Source organism: Acinonyx jubatus, chromosome E3 (genome assembly GCF_027475565.1).
Source record: "Acinonyx jubatus isolate Ajub_Pintada_27869175 chromosome E3, VMU_Ajub_asm_v1.0, whole genome shotgun sequence".
Lineage (NCBI taxonomy): Eukaryota > Metazoa > Chordata > Mammalia > Carnivora > Felidae > Acinonyx > Acinonyx jubatus.
In genome coordinates this window covers 32,878,456-32,902,066 of record NC_069398.1, presented here as the reverse complement: position 1 = coordinate 32,902,066, position 23,611 = coordinate 32,878,456, and the positions used below count along the sequence as shown (strand labels likewise).

The 23,611-nt window shown below is 57.2% G+C and overlaps 1 protein-coding gene across 2 annotated transcripts in view; it reads left to right on the top strand.

Moving 5' to 3' along the window:
* Nucleotides 1-23,611, top strand: part of SDK1 (sidekick cell adhesion molecule 1) — a 553,308-nt gene that overhangs the window by 516,485 nt on the left and 13,212 nt on the right. For both annotated transcript variants that reach the window (XM_053213474.1, XM_053213475.1), the window contains 6 exons: nucleotides 4,573-4,734; nucleotides 5,631-5,756; nucleotides 14,291-14,455; nucleotides 17,354-17,491; nucleotides 20,259-20,379; nucleotides 20,787-20,916. In XM_053213474.1, the coding sequence (XP_053069449.1) occupies nucleotides 4,573-4,734; nucleotides 5,631-5,756; nucleotides 14,291-14,455; nucleotides 17,354-17,491; nucleotides 20,259-20,379; nucleotides 20,787-20,916 (842 nt within the window). The remainder of the gene's footprint in view (nucleotides 1-4,572; nucleotides 4,735-5,630; nucleotides 5,757-14,290; nucleotides 14,456-17,353; nucleotides 17,492-20,258; nucleotides 20,380-20,786; nucleotides 20,917-23,611) is intronic.

Sequence of the window (23,611 nt, the reverse complement as noted above, 5' to 3'; positions counted from 1 at the left end):
CCCGGGCGTTGCAGACGCCTTTTAACTAGTGCCACACGCAACGGGGAAAGGATGGCCAAAAATCATGGCCCCGAGCCACCTTGGAGCCCCTCCCCATCAAGGTACAGGTTTTCCTGTACCTCCTCAAATAAGTGACTTATTCTGCATTGATGGGCTTGTAGAATCTCTCTAGAAACTCCGTGGCATGCACGCCTCAGCCCCCGGGCTGGCTGCCTTCGTCTTATAAAGAAGTACTTACCATCCAGGCAAGATCGTGGCCGTGGCCTCTGCCCAGTCGGGAGCCATGGTGGGCCCTGCTTCGCGATCCCCCGATCTCTGCGTTCCAACGTCCCGGAGTCCTGCCGGCTCGCCACACATCTGTCCCCACGGCCTCCCCCTACCTTCCAGGGAGATGACCCTGCACATCTGGTTCCCCGGGCCTTGTCGGGGCCGTGGTCACGTGGCCTCTGCAGCAGCACGGCCGTGGCTCACCAGACGCCGTCTAGACGCCCGGCACCGAGCAAGGGCACACGCTCTCTCTGAGTCCTCACGCGGCGGCCGGGCCGCCTTTATTCGTATTTCACAAGAAATCAGGCTCCGAGCCCTTAAGACAACTGCCCAGGGCCTGCAGGTGGAGAATGCGGACACACGTGGGGTTTGGCCCCAGGTGGGCTGGTTTGAGAGCCCGTGATGGGGAAATGTCTGGAGCACGTGGGCTTTGAGGGGGACACGTGCCACAAACGTCACAGCGGGGAGTGGGAGAAGCGGTCATCAGCGTGTCACAGCTGCCCATGGCACTTGTCTCCCTCCCTCCCTCCCTCTCTCTCTCTGCTTCTCTCTCCCTCTCTGCCTCTTTCTCCCTCCCTCCCTCCCTCTCACTCCCTCGCTCCCTCCCTCTCCCTCCCTCCCTCTTCCCTCCCTCTCTTCCTCTCTCCCTCCCTCTGTCTGCTTGTCTCTCCCTCTCCGCCTCTCTCTCCCTCCCTCTCTCCCTCTCTCCCTCTCTCTCTCCCTCCCTCCCTCTCTCCCTGTCTCTTTTCCTCCCTCCCTCTCTCTCTCTTCCTCTCTCCCTCCCTCTCTCTGCTTCTCTCTCCCTATCCCTCTCTCTCTTCCCTACCCCTTCTTCCCCTCTCCCTTCCCCTCCCTCCCTCCCTCTCCCCTTCTCCCCCCTTCCCTCCCTCTCTCCCTCTCACTCTCTCCCCTTCTTCCCCCTCCCTCCCTCCCCTCTCCCTCCCTCCCCTCTCCCTCTCTCTCTGGTGACAACAGGCAGATCTTCTTGGTCGCAAGCATCTCGCCTCTTTTCACAAGTAGTAAGACCCTCTGTCACTCCGTTGGCCCTCCTGTCTGTCGGGAGGGCTAGTTCCTCTGCCTGGATTTTCCTGTCTTTGGCAGTGAGTATATACACTCTGGAACCGGGCAGGAGAAGGTACTTTCAGTCAGCAGCTCACAGGTCTCTCCAGAAGCTCGGGGTGCAGTCCCTGGGCACTTGAGACCCAACCATCCAGACCCCCAAACCTTGGCCCTAAAGGCGGCACGGGCACACCCCCGACCCCCTGATTCCTGCTCGTCTGTCATGCGGCTGGTCCAGGCCTGGGGCTGGGGATGGTTGCTTCACAGCTGCCGCTAAGCTGCAGACTCTGCTGGAGTCGGAGGGGCCTCCGCTGGGTCCTTCCTCTCAGCCGCAGACCCCCTCCTGAAACCGCTCTGCCCCTGCTCCAGCTGGGGGTGAGGCTGGCCTCGCCCCCGCCCGTCCTCCCTGCCTGGAACCCAGCAAACAGCCTGTTCCCCGTGAGCAGACCCCACCAGCCCTCTTCCTGAGTGCCCCTGACCCTGTGACCTTCCGGGGGTGTCCCTGACCACTGGCCAACACCAGTGTTGCTTTTCCGGGTCCCACCATGTGCCTGCCTGGTCTGATGGCATCTGCCAGAGCCCCTGGCTTAGCCAGACATGAGCCAACAGATCCGACCCCTTCTAGCTGGCCACGCTCTGCAGCCACACGGGCCAAAGGAGGAGCGCAAGCCGGTAGAGGGCGGGAACTCAGAGCAGGAGAGACTTTCCTGTGGCCTCTCTCCGCCCCCAGGCCCGTCAGAGACATTTTGACCTGAGGCTGGATAGGGGAGGAGGGGATCTTTCAGGTGAAAGTGAGGCCGTGCTGTCACATACGCAAAAGGACCAGACGCTCCGAGTGGCTAAACAGAAGGCAGCTTTGGGAAGCACACACAGCGTGGCGTCCTGCGCCCGGCTGAGGTCAAAGCATCCGGCCCCTCGTCCGGCCCTCGCCGTCCCGCCTCCGTTCCCAGACCCTTGTCTCCCCGAGAAGCGTATTGTCCCCTCCCCTAGGGCATCGGCTGGCCGGTCTGATCAGCGTGCGGGCCTCTCGAGTGGGGGTCTCTCGGAGGAACCCAACCCTTGCCTCCTTCACGTTGGATCCCAATTTCCAACAGGGAATCGCGGGGGTGGCAACCAGGTCTCCGAACAATTTCCAGTTCTTCAAAATGCCTCACAGAACCACTGCATTTCCAAGAGATGTGGTTGCAAGTGTGGTGAAAACATCTGGGGCTGGAATCCTACTAACTCTGCGGTAACGCCAGCCCTCCCGTGAAGGTGGTTACGGACATGGAGGGCCTGTCTGTGCGGCAAAGACAGGGAGGAAGGCCGTCAAACGGTCGTCTCACCCGCTGGCCATTCTGCTGGCCGTTTTTCCTGCCTCCTGGCCGGCCGGACGTTCCTCGAGAGCAGAACACCCACCTGGCACGGGCAGACCCTGCCTGCGATCCCTCCACGGAGAAGACAGGCCCGGCTCCTCCCCCGCCGTCCCCCGCCAGTGCCCTGGTCACGGTGGGGAGCACCGAGCCACACGGAGCAGGAGCCGTGTTCTTAGGGAATGGGTTTTATGGCAGAGTTACTTTTATGTTTTTTAAGATGTTTTAAACGGTAGTATTTTATGTGATTGCACCCCGGGGCTTTGTATTGCAGGGCACGGTTTACAAATGGACTAAATAAATAAGATTCTGACATAGTTGAGATGCAGGGGAGGCCAGACTAGCTGTATGTCCTAGTGGGATAGAATTCACAAAATCCATATATGGGTTTGTTTCTGCTCTGGGGAAAAGGAAGGCATTTTTTAACAAAACATTAAAAAAAAAAGTGAGGGGGGGGTGCTCTCCAGATTAATTTTACATCCAAATGGACCCCATCCGTTTGCTGATGATGGGCAGTGTGTGTGCAAACTGGCATCCGAAAACCCCTTCCTTGAGCCATGCAGGGTGAGGGCCAGGCTCCCTGGGCAGAAACGGCCCTGTTTCTCTACAGAAAAGCTCAAATTTGGAGGTCACTCAAACGCAGGCAGGATCACTCTGAAATCATCTGGAAGGGAGTCATTTAGCTGAATCAGTGTTCTATAAAAGGCACGATATCAACACGGCGAGCCGACTGGAAGGTACTTGGAGAGCTGTAGGCTAAGAGACACTCGCTTTGATGAGTTTGAAGGATGAGCCCATTTCGTAGTAAGGACGCACTTGGCTGGGCTCTTCTGAGGTCAGGGCCACACGGGGATGGAAGGTGCCGATGGCTTTGGCTGCTCGCACTGAGGGCAGGCCCGGCGGTGGCCACGCCGGGCAGTGTGTTCACGGTGCATGCGGGCCATGCTGGGGGCGGACAGCAGGTGCCGGGTGGTGCTCCTGGCGGGCTCTGCTGACCAGTGTCAGAGGGGCCACCTCACCTCTTCCTGCTCCTCCGGGGGATGAGCCGTAGACACCGGTATGTTGAAAGCTCTCAGAAATCCCGAGTGGAGAGCCTATGAGGCCTTTTTGTAATACGTCATCTTCAAACTTACTTAACCAGGGAGCCCCATCTCCGTCCTGGAAAATGCTGCGTTCGTAGGATTTTCACTGTGTGTCTTCCTCCCGAAATGTGGAATCTCAGTTCTCCAGCTACACCGAATACAACCAACACTTTGTCTTCGTCTGCGTGTTCATGAACGAAAACGTTGTCTCTCTGTGGTCAGAGTTGTCCGAACCTGGGCAGTGATATTTGCAGCGACAGCCTTTCTCCGTCCTTGCTTCGGAGTCCAGGAGAAAGTTCTCATGAGGGGCCGGAGGCCTCTAGGCCACTGGTTAGCCAGCCCAGTCAGGCTGGAGAGCCCCACTTGGAGGAAGCCCAGCTTTTAGCTATGATGAAGGTTCCTGCCTCTTTTTCCCCGTTCTCTCCTCCGAAGTCAGGAGGCTCCAGGTCACCTGCACAGGTGACACAGAGCTCGATGTGGCTCGGAGTGCAGCGGGAGGGGAGGGGGACCCGGGCCGGGGGCAGGAGCACGGGGGCCTCCCCGGTGTGGTGAGGGAGACCTGGGCCACCTCCCCGCGCCGCACCGTGAGGCTGGCTCTTGGGTTTGTTAGCCCCACTTATCAGGCTTAAACTCTAATTACACTTATCTGTGCTGAAAATTGGCTATCACCACCACTTAAACTCCTCCTAATTGCAAGAAATAGTTCCTCAGCAAGCTGGGGACGCCGTCCTTGTGGTCGCGGTGGAATAGGCGGCCTCCGGCCGCGTCTCTAACTCCGGCCACCTCCTGGCCTTTGCTCTCGGTGGTTCCAGGGGTGAGCAAGGTGGTGACGGTGGACGTGAAGGGGAACTGGCAGCGCTGGCTGAAGGTCCGGGATCTCACCAAAGGAGTGACCTACTTCTTCCGTGTACAAGCGCGGACCATCGCCTATGGCCCCGAGCTGCAAGCGAACGTCACGGCCGGGCCCGCCGAGGGTAAGTGGAGCTCCGCCGGGGGCCCCACGGCCGGTGCAGCGCGAGCGGCCCACCCTGGGCTCTGTCCGGTCAGAGGGTCCCCCCTCGCTGCCCGTCAAGCAGCTCTGGCCCACCCAGAGCGGCCATAAACGCAGGAATGTTCTGGCAGCATGGGTGTCTCCAAACACCTGTGTTAGCAGCAATGTCTACAGACAGGCTTGTTATGTGCAGACCAGCAAACTCTTCGGTGTTAAGCATGTCAGGTTTGGGGCTGTTTTCTGGAAAAACTTGGGAAAAATGAATTTTTGAAATTAGATACACAAGAAACTTTTGTTTACATTTTATTAAGTTTATTTTTGAGAGAGAGAGAGAGAGACAGAACAAGTGGGAGAGGGGCAGAGAGAGAGAGGGAGACATAGAATCCAAAGCAGGCTCCAGGTTCTGAGCTATCAGCACAGAGCCCGATGTGGGACTCAAACCCACAGACCGAGATCATGGCCTGAGCCAAAGTTGGACACTTAACCGACTGAGCCACCCAGGCGCCCCCATACACAAGAAAATCTTAAAGTGTTCACGTCACAAAGAGGAGCCACGTGGCTTCCCACCCACCTAAATGGTTTTGGCATTTGTTGACATCCTTAGTAAGGCGAGGGTGACAGGACCTCGGTTCACAGGGTGCACGCCCCACGCCAGGCACGATCCTGGGCCCGTTGCACGGCCCATCTCTGCTCACGTCCGGTCAACCCGGGAGGCCAGGGTGGCTTTCCCACGTCTAGGATGAGAAGACTGTGACAGAGCGAGGCTAAGCCACATGCTTGGGGAAGGAGACAGAACCTGGCCAGAGCTGCCGACCCCCTGTGGGATGAGGAGCCCCCAAGTGCCCACGTCCACCCTCCCCTGTCTCTTTTATCCCGCAGGCTCCCCGGGGTCCCCCAGAGATGTCTCGGTCAGCAAGTCCGCCTCTGAGCTGACCCTGCAGTGGACGGAGGGAAGCGTGGGCAGGACTCCCACCACGGGCTACGTCATCGAGGTCAGGCCCTCAGGTAAGGAGGGGGTTGGGCACCTGTCAAGGAGCCTGTTCAGCCTAGCGGAGGCGAGTGTCAGGGCCCTCTGGCCTCCGCTTGGCCTCTCTCTAAAGATGTGGAGACCACGAGGGCGACTCGAGGAAGGGCGAGGCACGTGCCTCCCTCCGCCGTAACCTCGCGGGCCTGAGATTCTCGATGGTTGGCCACAGTACACGTGCCTCAGAGCCCGGTCGTCGTCATCCTCAGAAACATGTACATGAAAACACAGGGACGCTTACAGACACTTGCGGCTCCTCGGGAAGATCCAAGAGTGTTTTCGGATGCTCGCCTCAGGCTCCGCCTGTTTGCCCCGACGGACAGAGTCCCGCTCGCTCCCGATCAGGGCGCGGATTCCTGTCCACGCCCTCTGCCCCATCTTTTAGGCTCCCGAAAATGAGGTCTCAGTCCATTCCCTACCCTATCTGCCCGAGGAGGGTTTTCGCTCTCTTCCTCCCGTTCAGCTGTAATAACGAAGCATGGGCGTTGCTGGAAGATCAATTTCTGCTGCGTGGAGTCGGCTGCTACTCCTTGGAGCCATGGGGGCATCACCCAATGCAGAGAACACCGAGCACGTCCACTGTGGCCTGCAGGTGGTTGCACGTTGAATCGTGAGCACTTGAGCACGAAAATACAGGGTGTGCCAGGACTGGGGGCAGAGAGCCCTCTGCCAGAGCCCACCCTCAGCACCGGGCGTCATTTTAGCCGGATATTTAAAGAAGCTATCACACCAAGAGGGAAGGGCTGTGAAGTCACTTAGGACTGTGCCAGATGCCCCTCCCCCATCAAAGTGCTTTTCAGAGGTTACTCGTTGTAAGCACCTCCTAGAAACTTCCAGGTAGAGATCTGGCGCCCGAGACCCAAACAGGCCCCGTGAAAGGCAACATGTAAAGTTCTTCAGCCCCTGAACTCACACGTTCACCGTGCCGCCCCGAGGGGTCCTGGAGCTTATGCTGAGCGAGGCTTTCGGCCTGTTCTGGAAACGGAGGGTCGCAGATGGGCGACGGGCCTCCTGCGGCCACTGGGTTCCCCCGCCCCGTCCCTCTGAAAGCCGGCGGCCCCGAGAGCAGACAGCAGGCCCTCCGCCGAGGACACCTGATCCCACGGCACCTTCAGAGATTGGCAGGAGCCTCGAATACAGGCCTGGTGAGGTCTGGGCCCAGCTGAGGGCTGAGGAGCCTGCACGGACGGACCCCAAGGAAGGAAGTCGACCCTTTCTCCCCAAATCTAGGGAGAGCGTTCATTGCAAAGGTTCCTTTGTGCCCTTTCAGGCTACCAAGGGCTCCTGAGAGAATTCGGGAGATCTGTGGACATCGCTCACCACCAACTGACCTTCAGCATTTTCTTCCCTTATGAACGTAGGCGTGTTCGTGTATTCTGGCTGCTATGGCCACGTACCCCGCACCAGGTGGCTTACCCCGCGGCACGTACTGTCTCCCGGTCTAGAGGCCGGGTGTCTGAGGACAGGCGTGGTGGGGTTGGGTCCTGTGAGCTTGTGAGCGGAGGTCTGCTCCGTCCTCTCTCCCAGCTTCAGGTGGTTTGCCATCAACCCTGGGCCTTCTTGGGCTGTGGAGGGATTTCCTGCCCCCTCCCTCCCATCTCCACCTTCTCTCTGTGTGCCCTCCGGTCCCTGTGCCCGAACTTCCCCTTCTATGAGGACACCAGTCATACCGGGTTAGGGCCCACCCCCAAGACCTCACCTTGACTAATTACATCTGCAAAGACCCTCTTTCCAAATAAGGTCACATTCTGAGACGTTGGGGATAGGACCTCGACCACGTGAATTTTGAGGGGTCACAATTTGACCTACAACAGTTGGGTTGAAACTGCGTAAGTAACTTCCCAACCTGTGGAATTGTCAGCAGTAGAAACCACACTGGTTCCCATCCCGACCCGGCTGGGGTGGGTGTTTCACAAGGTGGTGGGCCTCGCCATCCAGACGTTCCCTGGAACTTGTGTTCCAGCGCGGCCCTGGAGGAATCCAAGCCTTTGCACCCCATCTTCCAAAGAACCACGGAGCCCAACAGGCACATCGAAAACCACACGTGACCCACACAGTCAGCATCCCTAGGACACAGGGTTGCTGTGAACCTCCAGTTCCCTCTGGGTAATTACAGTCATTAGCAGCATAGCTGGCTTCCTTCTTAGTTTTATTTTCTACATCTAAAGCCGTTCTGAGAAGGGCTCCCTTCAGAGTCAGCAGATTGCCGGAGGGGTCCGTGGCACCGGGAGGAGACAAGAAGGCTTGTCCTCGGTGACACAAGTGGAAGACCTTTGCCAAGTCATTTCCTTCGGCCCGCACGCTTGCTCCCCGACAGAGTGTTAAAAACCCCAGTGGATGTATAGATGTGAGAGGCCACAGCGGGGTCACTGGGGCGACGGAAACGCTCTGTGTCTGGACCATGTCGACATCAGTTCCCGGTTGCGATGCTTCGCTGTTGTTCTGAGGGGTGATACCATCGGGGGACCCCGGATACAGGACGCGTGGCATCTCTCCATAGTATTTCCCATAACCGTGTGGGGCTCTACAGTTATCTCAACATAAAAAGCTCCACTCAAAATTTTAAAATACATACGTGTATCCCACGGACAGTGTCCTGTTCAGTCAAGTGCAACAGCACGTCTTTGAAACGAGCATTCTCATGTCAGAGATCAGCCGTGGGGAATGTGCCACAGCAGCAGCCAGACACGGGCGCAAGGGCTCGGAATCCTAACAGTGCAGAGCACATTCCGGCACCTTCTGAGGAAAGAGAGGGTATTGATCCTCAGACTTGCCTGGGGAGCCATTTAATTTCTCATCAGGTTATCAGATGCTCACGCGTCCACCGTAGCGAAGGAAGCCGGTGGCCTCTTGGCCAGAAGTGCAGCTTTAGGGAGTCTGCGAGGGGGTGGGTGAGGAAGAGCTGATCGGGGTGCCGGCCCGGGTCTCATACTGAGCCCCCCGCCCGGAGGTCCTCGGCCGAGCGGGCGCCTCCTGAGACCAGCGAGGCCCGGGGGTCGTGCCGCCACGTGGAAACCAACCCCCAGGGACTGAGACGCCACAGGAAGCTGGCCTGCAAGACGCCGTCTCGTTCAGCGGGCGCGAGAGATTTTGCCTCCCCTGGCATCCTGCGACCGATTCCCCCTTTCAGACCGTCCGCCCAAGCAGAGCGGCTGTAGGGCTTCGCCGTCTTCCCGCGGAAAGGCCTCCTCCCTCCTGTGACTGAGGCCAGCAGCGACGCAGAGGCAAATGAAATGCTTTTATGGATTGTCAATATTTAAACACCTTGCTGGTGCCTTAGGGCTTTGGATCTCAGCTGCCATCTATTACAGGCCTCATTACACAACACATTAAACGCTCTATCTTATTTTCTCCACCGAAGCTCTCTGGCAAGACTTTCTCCAGGCAGGGGCGTGGGTGTCAAAGGGAGTGGGGATTTGGTGGACGGGCCCGGGTTTTCGTGAAGAGGCCTTATTTTTTATTGGGGGTGGGGAGGGCAGGAGCCACCCGGCACACAGGTGACACCCGGCACACCCCTGGGTATCTGGGAAGCCTGAGCCACTTGGCACTAGGTGGCCCCTGGAGCCCCCACCTGTCTGCCCAGCCTGCCATCGTCCTGTCCAGCTGAGTCTCTGTCTCAACCCCCAGGAGGCAGGTGGCTGATCAGCTGGGTGGCTGGCACCTCGAGGTGGCCAGCAGGCTCGGGCAGCCCCCCTCACCCTTCTGTACCCTCAACTGTCACCCCTACAATCTCTGCAGAGTAGCTCACTGCTTCCCTAACGTGGAGACAGAACCAGACGGCGGCAGTGACATTACTGTCGGGCTGGAGCCCAGAGTCCCTCTTACTCCGGGGAAGGACAGTCAGGGAGTGCGGGTGCGAGGACAGCCTGGCCAGAGACACCTCTCTCTGGTTGCGTGCACGTTTGCTCCGAATCTGCGTTGCAAAGTTCCCTGGAAGGCGACGGAGACTATGCAGTGGGCACAGGCGGATGATTTATTTACACAAATTATCCCAAGGCATTTTACTGTGTAGATCACGAAACCTAATTTACATATTTACACAATAGACCGGAATGGCAGTAAGGGAACTATAAATATATTTTCCTCTCCGAAGCAGCCGTGAAATACATACTTAGGACGTACCCAGTGCAGACAGACATTGTATTGCCTTTTTCACAAGCAGCATCTTTAGCCCAGAGATGAGAGCTGGTCCCTCCTCGTCCCCATCCCCAATCTGGACCTGCCTCATCCACGCGGAGTCCCCCTGGGAGCCCCCCACCCGCCTCCCCACTCCCCACCGTCAGCCTCTGGCCAAGGGATTTTCAGTTGAACAAGGAACAAAATCAGTCTTCTCCCAAAGGTTTTTAAACCCATGGAAATTCCCAAGTCAGCAAATTCAGCAGGGGGAAGGAGCTGCGGGCACAGGTCCGACGGCGCCCGGCCTGGCACCCACTCCCGGCCTCCTCACACCCACGTCAGCTGACCGCCCGTCCGCCAGGGCGCCCTGCCGCCCGCTGGGCTCAGCCTGTCACGGGCCTCCTTTGCTTCTAGACATTCATCCCCGCTTGTCTCCCGCCTTACAACTGGATCAGATACAAGGGAATTTTTTTTCCTGCCTGCGAGGTATTTAGCCTCATGTTTGAGCCCCACCTGCTTCAGTCAAATTTCGGACCGAGATTGACCACGGATACGGCAGAAATGGCAGCATCTAAGAAACACACGGCCGACAGGCGTCCATTTGCTCCGAGCCACAGCCTGATAGTCACGTTGTTGGTGACATGAGTTAGTGGAACCAGAAATCTCGGGCCCGTGAGTGACAGTTTCATTCAGCACGGAGACCCTGTTTAATTGTCCGTGAAATCAAACTTTCGCGCTGGCCTGGCATCCGCCTGAATACCTGCGGCACACAGCTCCGTTCTGGGCGTTCGAGGGATAAATTGAGCGACCCGCGGATGTGCCCGAGCTGGGCTCCGTCTCGATCCAGAAGAGAGGTGTTCGTGTTGCCACGTTTATTAGGACATCGTCTGGGAGCAGATGTGCCTCCCGCTGCCGGGGCAGGTGAGAGGTCGGGCTGCCCGTTCTGTGAGCCGCAAGCAGGCCTGTCGTGAGGCAGCAAAACCGTTCAGACCGGAAGAGGGTTCTTTCCACAAGGACCTTGACCATCGGCTGCTTCCCCGTGTCTGACGCACAGATAATGCGCTGCAGGCGGCAAAGACAAAGAGTTCACGTTCTTTCCCGAAACATGAGCCCGCTGAGGAGCCAGACCGTGTGTGTGGCTTCTTACCACCTCCCCCGAGGCTGGTGGGACCTGGGGTGTCTTTAGGGATAACTGCAAAGTTTCTCTCTCAGCGGTGTCCCACCCCCCACCCCCCGCTTAGCTGGTGGGGGCAGGATTGCTGTCCCTGGCAGGTGTTTGAGTGGCGAGAGTCCAGGGAGGTGCTCCCCCAGGCGTCCAGGAATAGGGGGCAGGCCCCGCACACCAGTGTGATTTGGGCTGACTCCCCCGCCACGGGCCCCCCTCCCACAGACATCAAGACCACGCCCCCAGGAAGTCCAACGCCCCGGAGCCCACAGAGGACACAGCACGGGGCATCAGCCATTCAGGGATGCAGCTTTGGAAGGTATCTGGACACAGGAGCTCCCCGAGCGCAGACGGGAAGGCAGGCCGGGGCCCCCTGAGCATCCCAGTGGGGGCCAGTCTCACCTGGGTCTGAGGGCTGGCTGAATCAGACCCCCAGAACCGCCTTTGGAACGAGCGAAGGCCCACACTGCTCTCAAGTGTTGATTGAGATGGAAATCCGGACGCTGGGGATTATCCCTATGCATGGAAAATCAGTTGCACAAACCTCATTATGGCTAATAGTTCTGTAATGTTATTTTCCCCCCTAATTTGTAGAGATACTTTTCTCCATCATTGATTTATTGAGATACTTAACGGCACAATACAAACGAGAAAAAAACAATCCACGGTGGGGAAAGAGAGTGGACGCGTTAACAGCTGCCAAGTTTTCTTACCCACTCATGATCACGATGTAAAGATCAGTACAGATAAATAGCCCTGTGAATTAGAAGCAAATTCTAAAACGCAAAATGTGCTAATTTTCGCAAGGAGGAATTAAGCAAAATAAAAATGTGAACATTTTCTTCTCGTAGTTCAGAAGGAAATTCTCTCGGCATGACTCTCCCTCCCCCAACATTTTTCAGTGTAAACGGATTGCTATATAAATTGTTCTGTGTTGAGATTCTATATCAATGTTTTAAAATGTTTTTATGAAAAATGCACACAATTCCTGGGGCTGTGACAGAGCGCTTAAAATAAAATGTGGCCTTTAGGTGACGGTGGAGGAAGGGGAAATAATTTTTTTTCTTCGGGAGCAGGAAAGCATTACAGAAACATTAATGCAAAAGACACTTGGAGAAGTCATTCCAGAAGAGTTCAGACCTGCTCTTAACAGTCTGAGAATTCCTTTCACACTTAGTCCCTGCACTGCAGTGGTTCAAGCAACATCCAGTTTAAAAGAGCTTATGTATTTTTTTTTTGCTTGTCTTTTTTACAGCATAAAATTGTCTTCCCCTTTTAGAAGAAAAACACTGCAGGGGCACCATGGTGGCTCAGTTGGTTAGGCATCCTACTCTTGATTTTGGCTCAGGTCATGATCCCAGGGTCACAGGATCAGGCCCCGATTCAGGCTCGACGCCTGCTTAGGATTCGGTTTCTCTGTCTCCCCTGCCTCTCTCCCCCGTTCCCTCTGTCTCACACACAAAAAAGAAAAGAAACAATTCAGTCAACATTTAAAGCGCTTAGAATAGTGACTTGCTCTTAGTAAGTGCTAAATAAAATGGTGGTGGTTGTTTACTGAAAAGCTGATTGTGCTAGGCCCTGCAAAGTGCTATGGAGAGGTAAAGATGGATGGATAGAAGGATGGATGGATGGATGGATGGATGGAAGGAAGGAAGGAAGGATGGTGGAAGGGAAGGAAAGGAAAAGAAGGGAAATGGGTGGATGGATGGAAGGAAGGATGATGGATAGATAAAAGGATTGATGGTGGAAGGAAGGAAGGAGAGGTAAGTGGGTGGATGGAAGGAAGGAAGGATGGATGGATGGATGGGTGGGTGGGTGGAAGGATTGATGGTATAAGGAAGGAAGGAAGGAAGGAAGGAAGGAAGGAAGGAAGGAAGGAAGGAAGGAAGGAAGGGGAGGTAAGTGGGTGCAAGGATGGAAGGATGGACCACCCCAACAGATATTTATTGAACTCTTGAAGACTCAGAGGGCATCGTGGTGCCGAAAGGTAAATGTGAAAGAGTGCTCAGAAAGCCAGTTGGTGGAGGCAACCCCATTGCTAAAGCGTAGGAGTGAGGTCAAGACGAGTCTGAAAGGGTGAAATGACTTGATGTTCCTCCGCACACTGCCCTTACACTAGGAGCTGCTCGTGCGAGCAGAAATCTCACCTGATTCCCCGATGGGCGGAACAGCCCAAGCAAAGAGTGAGCACGCGAGTGTCTGTGGAATGAACGCATGAATGAACGGGAGGCAGTGGAAGGGGAGGAAGGGGCCACCGGGGCAGAGCAGGGCTATAGAGCAGGGCACTCTCAGTGCCCATTATTTCCTGGTCATTGTCATGCAAACTCAGAACGAAAACCACAGCCGACAGCCACCCCGTGTGCAAACTTCAGCGTGTCGGTGGTGGGGGGGACTTGGAGCTGTGGCTGGCCGGCCATTTTGACGTGATTAGCCGTAACGGGCACCTCGGTGAGGAATGAGTGTAAACGTGAAAGTTGAGGAATAAATGATCATTGTGCTCTTTTTCTGCCCGTCCAGAGATTTGTGCCTTTAAAATCTCATTCACGTCCGTGCCTTCGTTAACCTGTGACTGTAAGGGCTTAATCGGTGCAAACTCTAAATCCTATGCAAACACAGACTTATACGCCAGCACCTTTCTTCCTGTGTACTGTTGGGCTAATCCACTCGAGCGCATCTGGCGTTCCAAGGTGCATGAGCAGGTTGGTGCCAGATAACCCTCAGCTCTCTGCAAAGCTGTCCGCACGTGTGCGTGCATACTCAAACGTGCCTTTCCTCTCCGGACCTCCAGCTCTCTTTAAAGGATCACATACCTGTGCCTGTAAAGGAAATTATAATTCATGAACGTTCTGGGCTCTGAGCCCACTTTTTACCAAGCAGTCTCCGTATATGTCCTCACATAATGCGCTCCTTGTGAGGCACTGTTATATATGCCAGAGATCCTACTAGAGACAACATCAAGTCAGAGAGCAGAGACGAGGCCTGGAATCTGATGGGAATGTGACAGGGCGAGGAGAATGTTCAGGAACATGCCATGACCACCCCGGGGCCTTGGCGGGGTCTCTCTGTCGGGGAGAGGGCTGACCTCGTCCCCAGCCTGGCCCCGTGCAACCCACCCGGGCTCTGGCTCTCCCGTCAGTTGCACTGCGCGAGGGCCACGGTGAGCCGGCCGCGGGGCGGGCGCCAGGTCGCAGGCGGGAGAAAACCCTAACCTCTGCTCCGGTGCTGTGTCCTCAGATGAAGGCCTGTGGGACATGTTTGCGAAGGACATCCCCCGGAGCGCCACCTCCTACACCGTCAGCCTGGACAAGCTCAGGCAGGGAGTGACGTACGAGTTCCGAGTGGTGGCCGTGAACCAGGCGGGCTACGGGGAGCCCAGCAGCCCCTCTACAGCTGTGTCAGGTAGGGAGCCCTGCCCAAGCAGGGGAATCTCAGGACAAAGCCCTGTCCCCTGAGGGAGGAGAGGGAGACATGGGGCCGTCACGAAAAGACAGAGGACAACACTGTGCTTCATGTAGGCGGCCCTGCCGAGGGCCCAGGGAACTCGGTGCTGGGGAAGCGGTGTGCATGGGAGCCCGTGGCACCACCACCAGGCCCCCCGACTGCCCTTACCATGTTCCGCTTGAGCAATCCCTAGGTTTTGTCTCACTTTTCCCTAATCGGAGGCCTGTGCAGGAGTCAGAGCAGTCCACTTGGGCTGAGCAGTGCCCTCAGGGGCGAAGGCCACCCTGAGCCCTCCCATGAGCTGCAGGCTCCTTACGGTGCAGACTTGTGTGATGCCTAAAATGCAAAAATCGCCCCAGCAGACGCCCCTGGGGAGTGTCTTAGCGCCAGACATAGGTTGTGTCTGATGGGGGGCCTCGGGGACGTGAGCCCGTGCTGGTCACCACCCTGTAGGGTGAGGCCCCGGCTCCACTCTGGGTGGGAGAGGTGAGGTTTCTTTCCCAGAGCTGGACAGACTAGCCGCCGTCACCGGCCATGTGGCCGGGGGTGTAACAGATGGGGAGAAAGTGACCGCCAGGGGTCAGGAAGGGCTTCTCAGAAGAGGGGGTTTGGGTGGTGAAGGGTGCACAGTGGGGAGGGCACAGGAGAAGGAGGCAGCACAAAGTCTCAGATGGCAGGTGGGGGGGGGAAGCTGCCTTCAGCCCCAGGGTTACTGGGGGTTGCTTGGAGAACGCCCCCCCGGGGGCTCCACAGCGGATCCCCCCACCCCGTCCCGGGCAGCCCAAGTTGGGAGCCCGCTCTGGAGGGATAGTAGGGAGCCAGGTGAGGGCGATTCAGAAAAGAAGTTGGCCGTCCCCTGCAGGCAGGGTCACCGGCAAGGCCAGAGACCCAGACGGGCGTCCCTAGGTGAGACCTCCCCTGCACGTAGGTCTGTTTAAGCTACTGACTGCTCTTGTGTCACTGAAAACACCTCTCATGTTTTGCCTTTGGACTTGCCGTTGGACAAGGATAGTGTCCGTGGGCGCACTCGGGCCCCCCAAGTCCCGGTGGCCCGTGAGGGAGTCTGCCTGGAGGAGACATGGCACCCCGCCGGCTTGTTTAACAAATCAGACTTTAACACACCAAACTTTTCTCATTTCCTTCATTTTCCTCGTGAAAAATTTAATACACCCCCAAAAAGAGAGACTAGAATAAGGAATCCCTGGACACTGCCACCCCAGTTCCCCAATTCAAGCCTCTCTTGGTTCACCTATGGAAAGTCAACATGAAGCAGTTCCAAACGCACAGAGACTCTGGTTACACACACACACACACACACACACACACACACACACACACACGGCCGATGGCAAAAGCTGGTTCCTACAGGAGAACACAGTGCTCCTACCCTGCTGTTCATGGGGTCTGTGACTGTGCTGTTTCTCTGAAACCCCCCGCACCCCCTCGCCCACCGTGGCCGCCGGCAGGACTGTGCTCGGCTCCCTTCACCCTTCAGACCAGCCAGCAGGCGGGCACCTGCCCGGCTCTGCCTCGGGGCCGACCGCAGGTCTGACCCGGGTGAGAATCTTGCGGGCACCGAGGCCTTTCCTTTCCAGGCCCACCTGGGCCTCTTCCGCTGGGCGGTCGGCTGGGGTTTGTTGGCTCATTACGTGGGGGCCCTAACGTGCAGCCTGAAAACCACTTACCGTGTCTGGACTCCAAATGCTCGCCAGCTCCCCGGAACCCCTGTGCTGTTACATTATCCAAAGTCAACCCCCCTTTCTCAACCCCAGCGCACACACATTTTTCACCTGCCCAGTGAGAGATTTAACACAAGGTAGATGTGTTTGTTGTGGACTTCGGTGGCTGGAAGGTGTACCTTGGCCTCACCCGTAATAGGCTTCCTGTTCCTTCCGAACCCGCTCTCTGGGGAGGACCCCGAGGCCATCCGGCACCTACAAGAAACAGTGCCCGTTGTTCTGTTCTTAGTAAACAGAATAAAACATGATCAAGAAGGGTATCCTTCTTCAAAGCAACTTCTAAATGAACCTTTTCTGTTCGGTGCCTCAAAAAACATAGGGAAAGATGGGCCAGTTCTGCTCAGTTTTGCTGGAGGCGCAAAATAAATAAACTACAACCGCGGCCCTTGGGGAGCCCTGGTGTGGCAGAACAGGCCAGCGGGGAGGCTTCTGTGCAGGGGTGGATGGGATCTAGCACCGGGAGTGAGCAGGAGTCAGACCACGGGGCCCCTAGGCTTGGACTGTGCCCCATGGCTAACGTGGGGCACCGAAGGCTTTTAAGAAGGGACGGTTTGTTTCCATCTGAGCGAGATCTCTCTGGTGACAGTGTAGGGAGTGGATTGGGGTGAGTCCAGTAGAGGAGAAGCCCCCTGAGAAGAGGCTGTGGTGGGCAGGGGTGGGTGATGGCCCTGGTGGAGAGGGTAAGGGGACCGCGGGGCCATCCGGGAGGGAAGCCTGGGCCCTAGAAGAGGGGAGGGCATCCAGGCACTCCCATCCTTCCTGTCTTTACCCTGGACGACATCCGCAGGCAGGTGGATGTGGAGGTCACAGGAAGTAGCGCGAAGGACGGTGTAGATGGTCAAGGGCAGGGCGAGCTCTGGGAAAGGGCAGCGTGGGTGCCACGGGGGCCCCGAGCCCGGTTCCCGCAGGGAAGGAGCAGCGGCCGCAGAGCCCGTCACGCCCGAGCCTGGGTCTGGGAAGCTGGAACCCACACCAGCCCGTGGTTCCGTCCTCCCCGTGACTCGGGGCTCGTCGCCTCCTCCCTCCCCGCCCCCACTCTGCACGGAGCCCCGCCACCTGTTCCCGGACAGGAGGCAGGAGTCTCCATCGCATGTGACTGTGTTGGTGTGCCCCTCAGCGCAAGTGGAGACCCCGTTCTACGGGGAGTGGTGGTTCCTCCTGGTGATGGCGCTGTCCAGCCTGATCGTCCTGCTGCTGGTGGTGTTTGCTCTGGTCTTGCACGGGCAGAACAAGAGATACAAGAGCTGCGGCACAGGTGAGGCGTCTGCCCCCCTCCCCCCCCCCCCCCGCCACTGTTTTCTCCCATCTCTCCAGGGTCTGTGGGGCCAGCATCCCCTTTGCGGGTGATAAGATAGGCACAGCGGATTTCCTTCGGGAGGCAGCTGGGTGCAGCGCGCAGGTGTCCTAGAGCTTGGCGGCCCGGACTCTGGCCCTGGCCCGTGTCTCCTGTCCATCGCTTGAGTCATTTTGGCCTCCCTGCGTCTGTTTTCCCCATAAGCACCATTTCCCAGATGCAGCGGTATTTTTGAACGTGATCTATAACGCGTTAGCCAGAAGCATTGACCAGATGAATCACCGGACTATTCAGTGTCACGGGAACGCAGTGCTGGGCACGTCTCCGAAGCATCGGTGAGGCTCAGGGAGCCGCCAATGGAAACAAGGTGCGGGGTTCAGCCAGACAGCGGTTGAGTTGTACCTCACCTTAAACCCCACGTCCCAGCTCCGCGCCGTCTGGCGCCCGGCTCACCACTGCCTCCCCAGTATGAGCTCCTGGCACACAGAAGGTTCTCAGTAAGTGTCTGTTGCTGAGTGGATCGCCCCCATCAGAGAAATGGACAAACGAACACGGGGCAAAGCTGGACTCCATTTATAGGAAGGTCTGGAACCACCAAAATGAGTGGGAGTTTCTAGAAGACAGAATAGTGGTTGCCTGTTGGGAGAGAAGTATAAACTGAGAAGGTCAGTGAGGGAGCCCCTCGGGGTTCTGGGACCCTGGCAGGTGAGGGAGCCCCTCGGGGTTCATGGGACTCCGTATCTCTACGCCCATGGCAATTACACACGTAGCAAACAAGTCACTCCGGACGTGTCAGATAAGTACACTTTACGCATTTATTCTTCTCGGTTTTTCTTCGGTTCTCCTAATAACCTAGGAGACCCCTTCTTGGCACAACCACGGCTGTCTGTTCCATCACAGCTGTAGCTTGGCCGTGAACGTGACCAGCTCCCTGGTGTCACCAGGGCGGCAGGACAGGCCCCATAGCTGGAGCTATTCCCACCGTTCCTCCGTCTTTGCTCCCCAGGAGGCCAGCTCCCTGGTGGGGTCCTCCTGCAAAGGAGCCCTCAGGGACGAGGGGCTGGGCTGAGCAGCTTCCCCAGCCTCAGCCTCCCAGTTCCATCCATCCCTGTGCCTAACGGGTTAACACAACCAGGCGCCTCACCGTTTGCTTTCCTGGCGTTAAGCAATTCATCCCTCCAAGAAAGGGTTTATTTTTTTCTGTATAAATTCACTTCTAACAAGTGTTCGTAAATCAGATTTTATTCCTATGGGATTTACTATGTATGAATGGCATGTCATTTTATTGAGTTAATGCTATTCCAGAATCCTGTGTCTGGCACACAGAAAATCTCCCCGCTTTTCACTCTCCTTCTGCATCTGGAAAACAGCCCCGAAAAGCCAGACCTGACCCAAGCTTCTGATACTCAGCCTCACCCTGGAGTATTAATTTAACATCATAATTGAAGCCTAGAAAAAAAAAAAAATACGTGTCTACTCGAATGTCTGCCTTCCTGCCGGGAGACACGCAGACCCTAAACCTTCACCGTTCCGGCCCGACAGCCTCCCTCACACACCACCCTCATTGGATTTCCTTTCCGATACTGCTTTTTACCTGCCCACCCACTCATCAGTCAGCCCCAGACCCCTACTGGCCAGCGAATGACCCACGATCTGCAGGTCTCTGTCCTGCCGGCTTTTTCTGTTGCGTGCACCTAGAGCATTCCGGACCCTCGGGAAGGGGGGGCGGGCGCTGGGTCAAAGCGGAGAGGGCACCGTGGGGTTTTAACAAAGCTGGAGTGGCCCCTGTCCTGGAGGTGAGGACAGCGGGAGAAAAACAGGTGGGGTCCCTGCCTCCAAGGGCTGTGGTCTGGCCAGGAGAGATGGGAGGTGGATGGTAAGGAACACGCAAGCAGGTGACAAATAGCGCTGCTGGGATGAGCACCACGGGGGGAGCTCTACGCATCTCTGGGAGAGGAGGAGGAGAAGGAGGAGGAGGAAGAGGGGGAGGGGGAAGGACGGTCGCTGTCTCGGGTGGTCTGGAAGATGCTCTCTGGTCCTGTGACGCTTGGGCTGTGAGCTGAAAGAAGGGGACGGTGGGCCAGGAGGACTCTGGGGGAAGGGGACAGACAGCCTTGAGGACAGGAAGACACAGGACTCTCGGCGTCTCCTGTGGTTTCTCCCAACCTCACGGTTATCCGTTTGATCTGCCGACATAGTTTAGAACACATTTTCACGTGTATTTGTAAACCTATTTTTTTGAGTGGCTTCTCGCGTGTTGACAGATACGTGCGGACGTCAGCACAGCCGGTTCTAGAACATCTTCACCACCCCAGAAAGACCCCGTGTCCCCTGGACTGTCACCCCCTGCAAATCTACTTTCCATTTACTGTTTTATTAGGTGGTCATGAGGTCGTCATTTTGAAATGTATAAAATACTTAATTCTCAACTTTAAAAAAAAAAACGCCGATGCATCCTGAGGCTCCTCCGTCAATTCTGATGGCAAGGCTGGTGTTTTGGTGTCAGACAAAGCAAACACCACAGTGCTCCGAGCGCTGCGATTAATACGCTGCCGGCTCCCCGGCGAGCCTCCGCCCACCCCGCGCGCCCAGGCGGGTCTGGCCGGGCTCTGGGCCCTGCTTCCAGCGGGAACTCCGCACACCTGTAGGCCGAGTACCAGTGCGGCCCTCAGACCCGCAGCGAGCCCTTGACTGCAGCGCATGAACCCGTTCTCCTGTCCGGCTCTAGGGAAGAACATCTCCAACGTGGAGGAGACCGTGACCCTGGACAACGGAGGGTTTGCCGCCTTGGAGCTCAACAGCCGCCACCTCAATGTCAAGAACACCTTCTCAAAGAAGAACGGGACCAGGTAGGAACGCAGCGCCCGTAACCTACCTGGGCTACGTCTGCCCAGCGGTCTGGCCGCGGGCATGTCGCCGTGCCCACGGGCACCCGCCACAACCCAACAGGGCCGCGTTGAGTCTCGGGGGGGCGCACATGGCAGGGGGCCCGGGGCATCCTTCCTCCCGTTCCAGAGATGCAAAAAGAAGGCCCGTCTCGGGCGCGGAGGGGCGTGGTCTCGGGAGGCCGAGCGCCCGCAGGCTGGCTGAGCGTTAGGGAGTCCCTGCTTCTCGGGCAGACGGGTGCCACCAGAATGGACGTCCACCCATCCCAACAGGGCAGCAGCCAGAGGACGGGTCAGGAGGGCCCCGGGGAGGTAGCTGCGGCCCGGATATCTGAGCCCGTGTCCGTCCCGTGGGCGGCGTCCCGTCCTAGGTCCCCACCCCGGCCCAGCCCCGGCGGGCTGCACTACTCAGACGAGGACATCTGCAACAAATACAACAGCGCCGTGCTGACCGAGAGCACAAACCTCAAGGAGAAGTCTGTGGACGCTTCAGAATCTGAGGTCAGTGCACATGGCCTCTGTCCCCGCTTCTGTGCCAAGCCCTCTGCCTTCCCGGTCCCTGGTCCCTGCAGAGTTGAGGGGCAGCAGGGCCAGGGGCAAATGAGTCCCTTTGACCGATGAGGAAAGTACATGCTGGGACTCCTTCAGACCCAGAGGTCACTGCCCCCCCGGGCCAGCTCTCACATCAGCACCTCGCCCAAAGTGGCTTCCGGTCCCGAAGCCACTTGACTTTCCGTTTGGCTTCCGTAAATAAACTGTTTTCTGGTGGTGACCGTAGAACCTGCCCTCTAGACCCCGGCTGGAGTGGCAGACGGCCTGAGCCCCCAAAACCCACAGAACCTGGGATCCTGTGCCCGGCAGCCCCTTCCCCTCCCACCCGCCCCGCTTTGTGCTGAAGCGGGATTGAGCCAACGCCGTTCAGGGACAGTTACAGGGTCTGGTGAGCCCTGACCTGAGGCTTGTGTCTGTCCTCACCGAGCAGATGGACCAGGGGGGTCTTGCCCTCGCGGATGTGACCCCCACCCGGGACCTGTGGGCCTGCATCTGCGAGGCATCCTGTGTGTCTGAGTGCTCACTCGTGCAGCTGAGCACACAGTGCGAGGCCTCCGTCGGGGAGCAGGCCGGGGAGGGTGTCATCCGGAGAGGAGGCAGCCGTGGGAGACTCCAGGAGGGGTCAGCCTTCCCTGCCCCTCGGGAAGTGCCTTTCCCCACAAGCGTGCTGCCTCAGGGTCTGACAGCGTCTGACCCTAAGGAGCAAGGCCAGCCGAAGTGGCAGTTTGAGGGGTGGGTCCCTATCAGTCCTAAACGTCTTTATTTCAGACGTGCCCGGTGTTGAGAGGGAGGAAAATCACCAAGCTGTTGGCTAGACACGTACGCCTGCCCCACCTCTTGACATCCATACTCTGAATCAATATTTAATCTAAAATAAGTCCCACCTTCATTTGGACCCGAATTCAGGCCTTATCAAGCCCCGAGGCTCAATAAAATGGCTTCTTTGAAGTTGTGGTTAGTATGTGAACTCCAAGTGAGACGGACGGCAGGTGGCTGTCGAGGTGACACCGGGTCCGCTCTGCTTCAAGTTTCCTGTTTACAGAGGACGCCGGGCGCCCCGTCTGTGCCGTTGCCTTGGGCACGGTGCAAACAGCAAGCAGCAGCCGATGTTGCATTTGTCTGAAGTCAAGGGCTCTCAAGTGAAATGCTGCAGAAGTGACCTGGCTTTTTGTGAGAAGGAAACAGCAGCTTTTGTCTAGCTTTCTCTAGCTGCTTGCGCCAAAAGCAGCACGTTGGAAAGGGGTACGACGGCCTTGCGGCAGGCACTGCGTGTGCCAGCAACTTCGAGATGCATTCGCATGGCCTTTGCTGGGCGTCTGTCCTCAGTTCTCGCCAGCACGCCCTGCGGGTGGAGTGAACAACGGTCCAACGGGGCTCAGGCACTACTTGCACCACTATGGTCCAGGCACGCTCTTCCATTTTTTATTTGTTTTTTTTTTTAATGTTTTATTTATATTTGAGAGAGAGAGAGAGGCAGAGTGCGAGCAGGGGAGGGGCAGAGAGACAGACACAGAATCCGAAGCAGGCTCCGGGCTCCGAGCTGTCAGCACAGAGCCCGACGTGGGGCTCGAACCCAACGAGCAGTGAGATCGTGACCTGAACCGACGTCGGACGCTTAACCGACTGAGCCACCAGGCGCCCAGGCGTGCTCTCTCAATGCTCACACCAGTCCCATGAGGTAGGGTGATTCTCCTCGCTGGCCAGCCAGCAAGACAGTCTGAGGTCATCCAGAGCTCAGCCAGGCCCTGGCCTCCACCGGCTCCTCTTGACCCCTGGGGGCAGCGGCCATGTCGAGAGCGGCCAGAGTTGGAGGCACAAATTCTGAACTCTGTGTTCATGGGAGCATTCTCAAAATGGGTAGACGGGCAGCAGTCTGTTTGTCCTCTCATGCCTGTGGGATGTTTGGAGATGCCAATTCAGCTGGTTTTTACAGACAGTTAGTAAACGTATACAGGCACCGAGCTAGTCGTATGCACACGTGCACATGCCCGTATACCTACATACAAACACACACGTCCAGAGGTGGAGCTTGAAGGAGGAAGGGAAGGAGCTGATGGGGGGAGTGGGGGAGGAGGGCAGGCATAGGAGAGAGGGACGTAGATTTCACACTAAGCCCTGCGGGGAGGTAGCCGTGATCCTCATATAATAGAGGACAAAGCTGGAGCTTACAGAAGTTTTTACATCTTCCCTGCACACATGCTGGTGGGGTGAGCTTGAGCGGCCGACCTGAGCCAGACTCCCAGTGCTGTCCCTCCCAGCAGACCCGACACCTAGAACTGAGCCGTCCCAGCTCCACGGCTGTGGCTGAGTGAGTGAGGGGCCTGCCTTCCTCTTGGCAAGCCCTGTGCCAGGAGGAAGGGGTTCCTTTTATAATTCCCACAGATGCCTCTCATGGTTCCTAATGCTTTTTGGGTCAAGGGCTCTATCAGGAAGCTGACGAGAGGTGTGGATGCTCTATGTACATGCAGAATTTCTCCTAGGATCTGGGGTCCAGGCCCCCAGGAAGCTCTGACAGTCATCTCTAGCTGAGGTCCCATGGAGTCCACCGAGAACTCCCGTGCCAGTGTCCTGTCTGCTCCTGGGTCCTCGGGTAGACACAGTGAGGCCCATCCTTTTTCCAGAGTTCTTAGCTTTCTAATCTTGC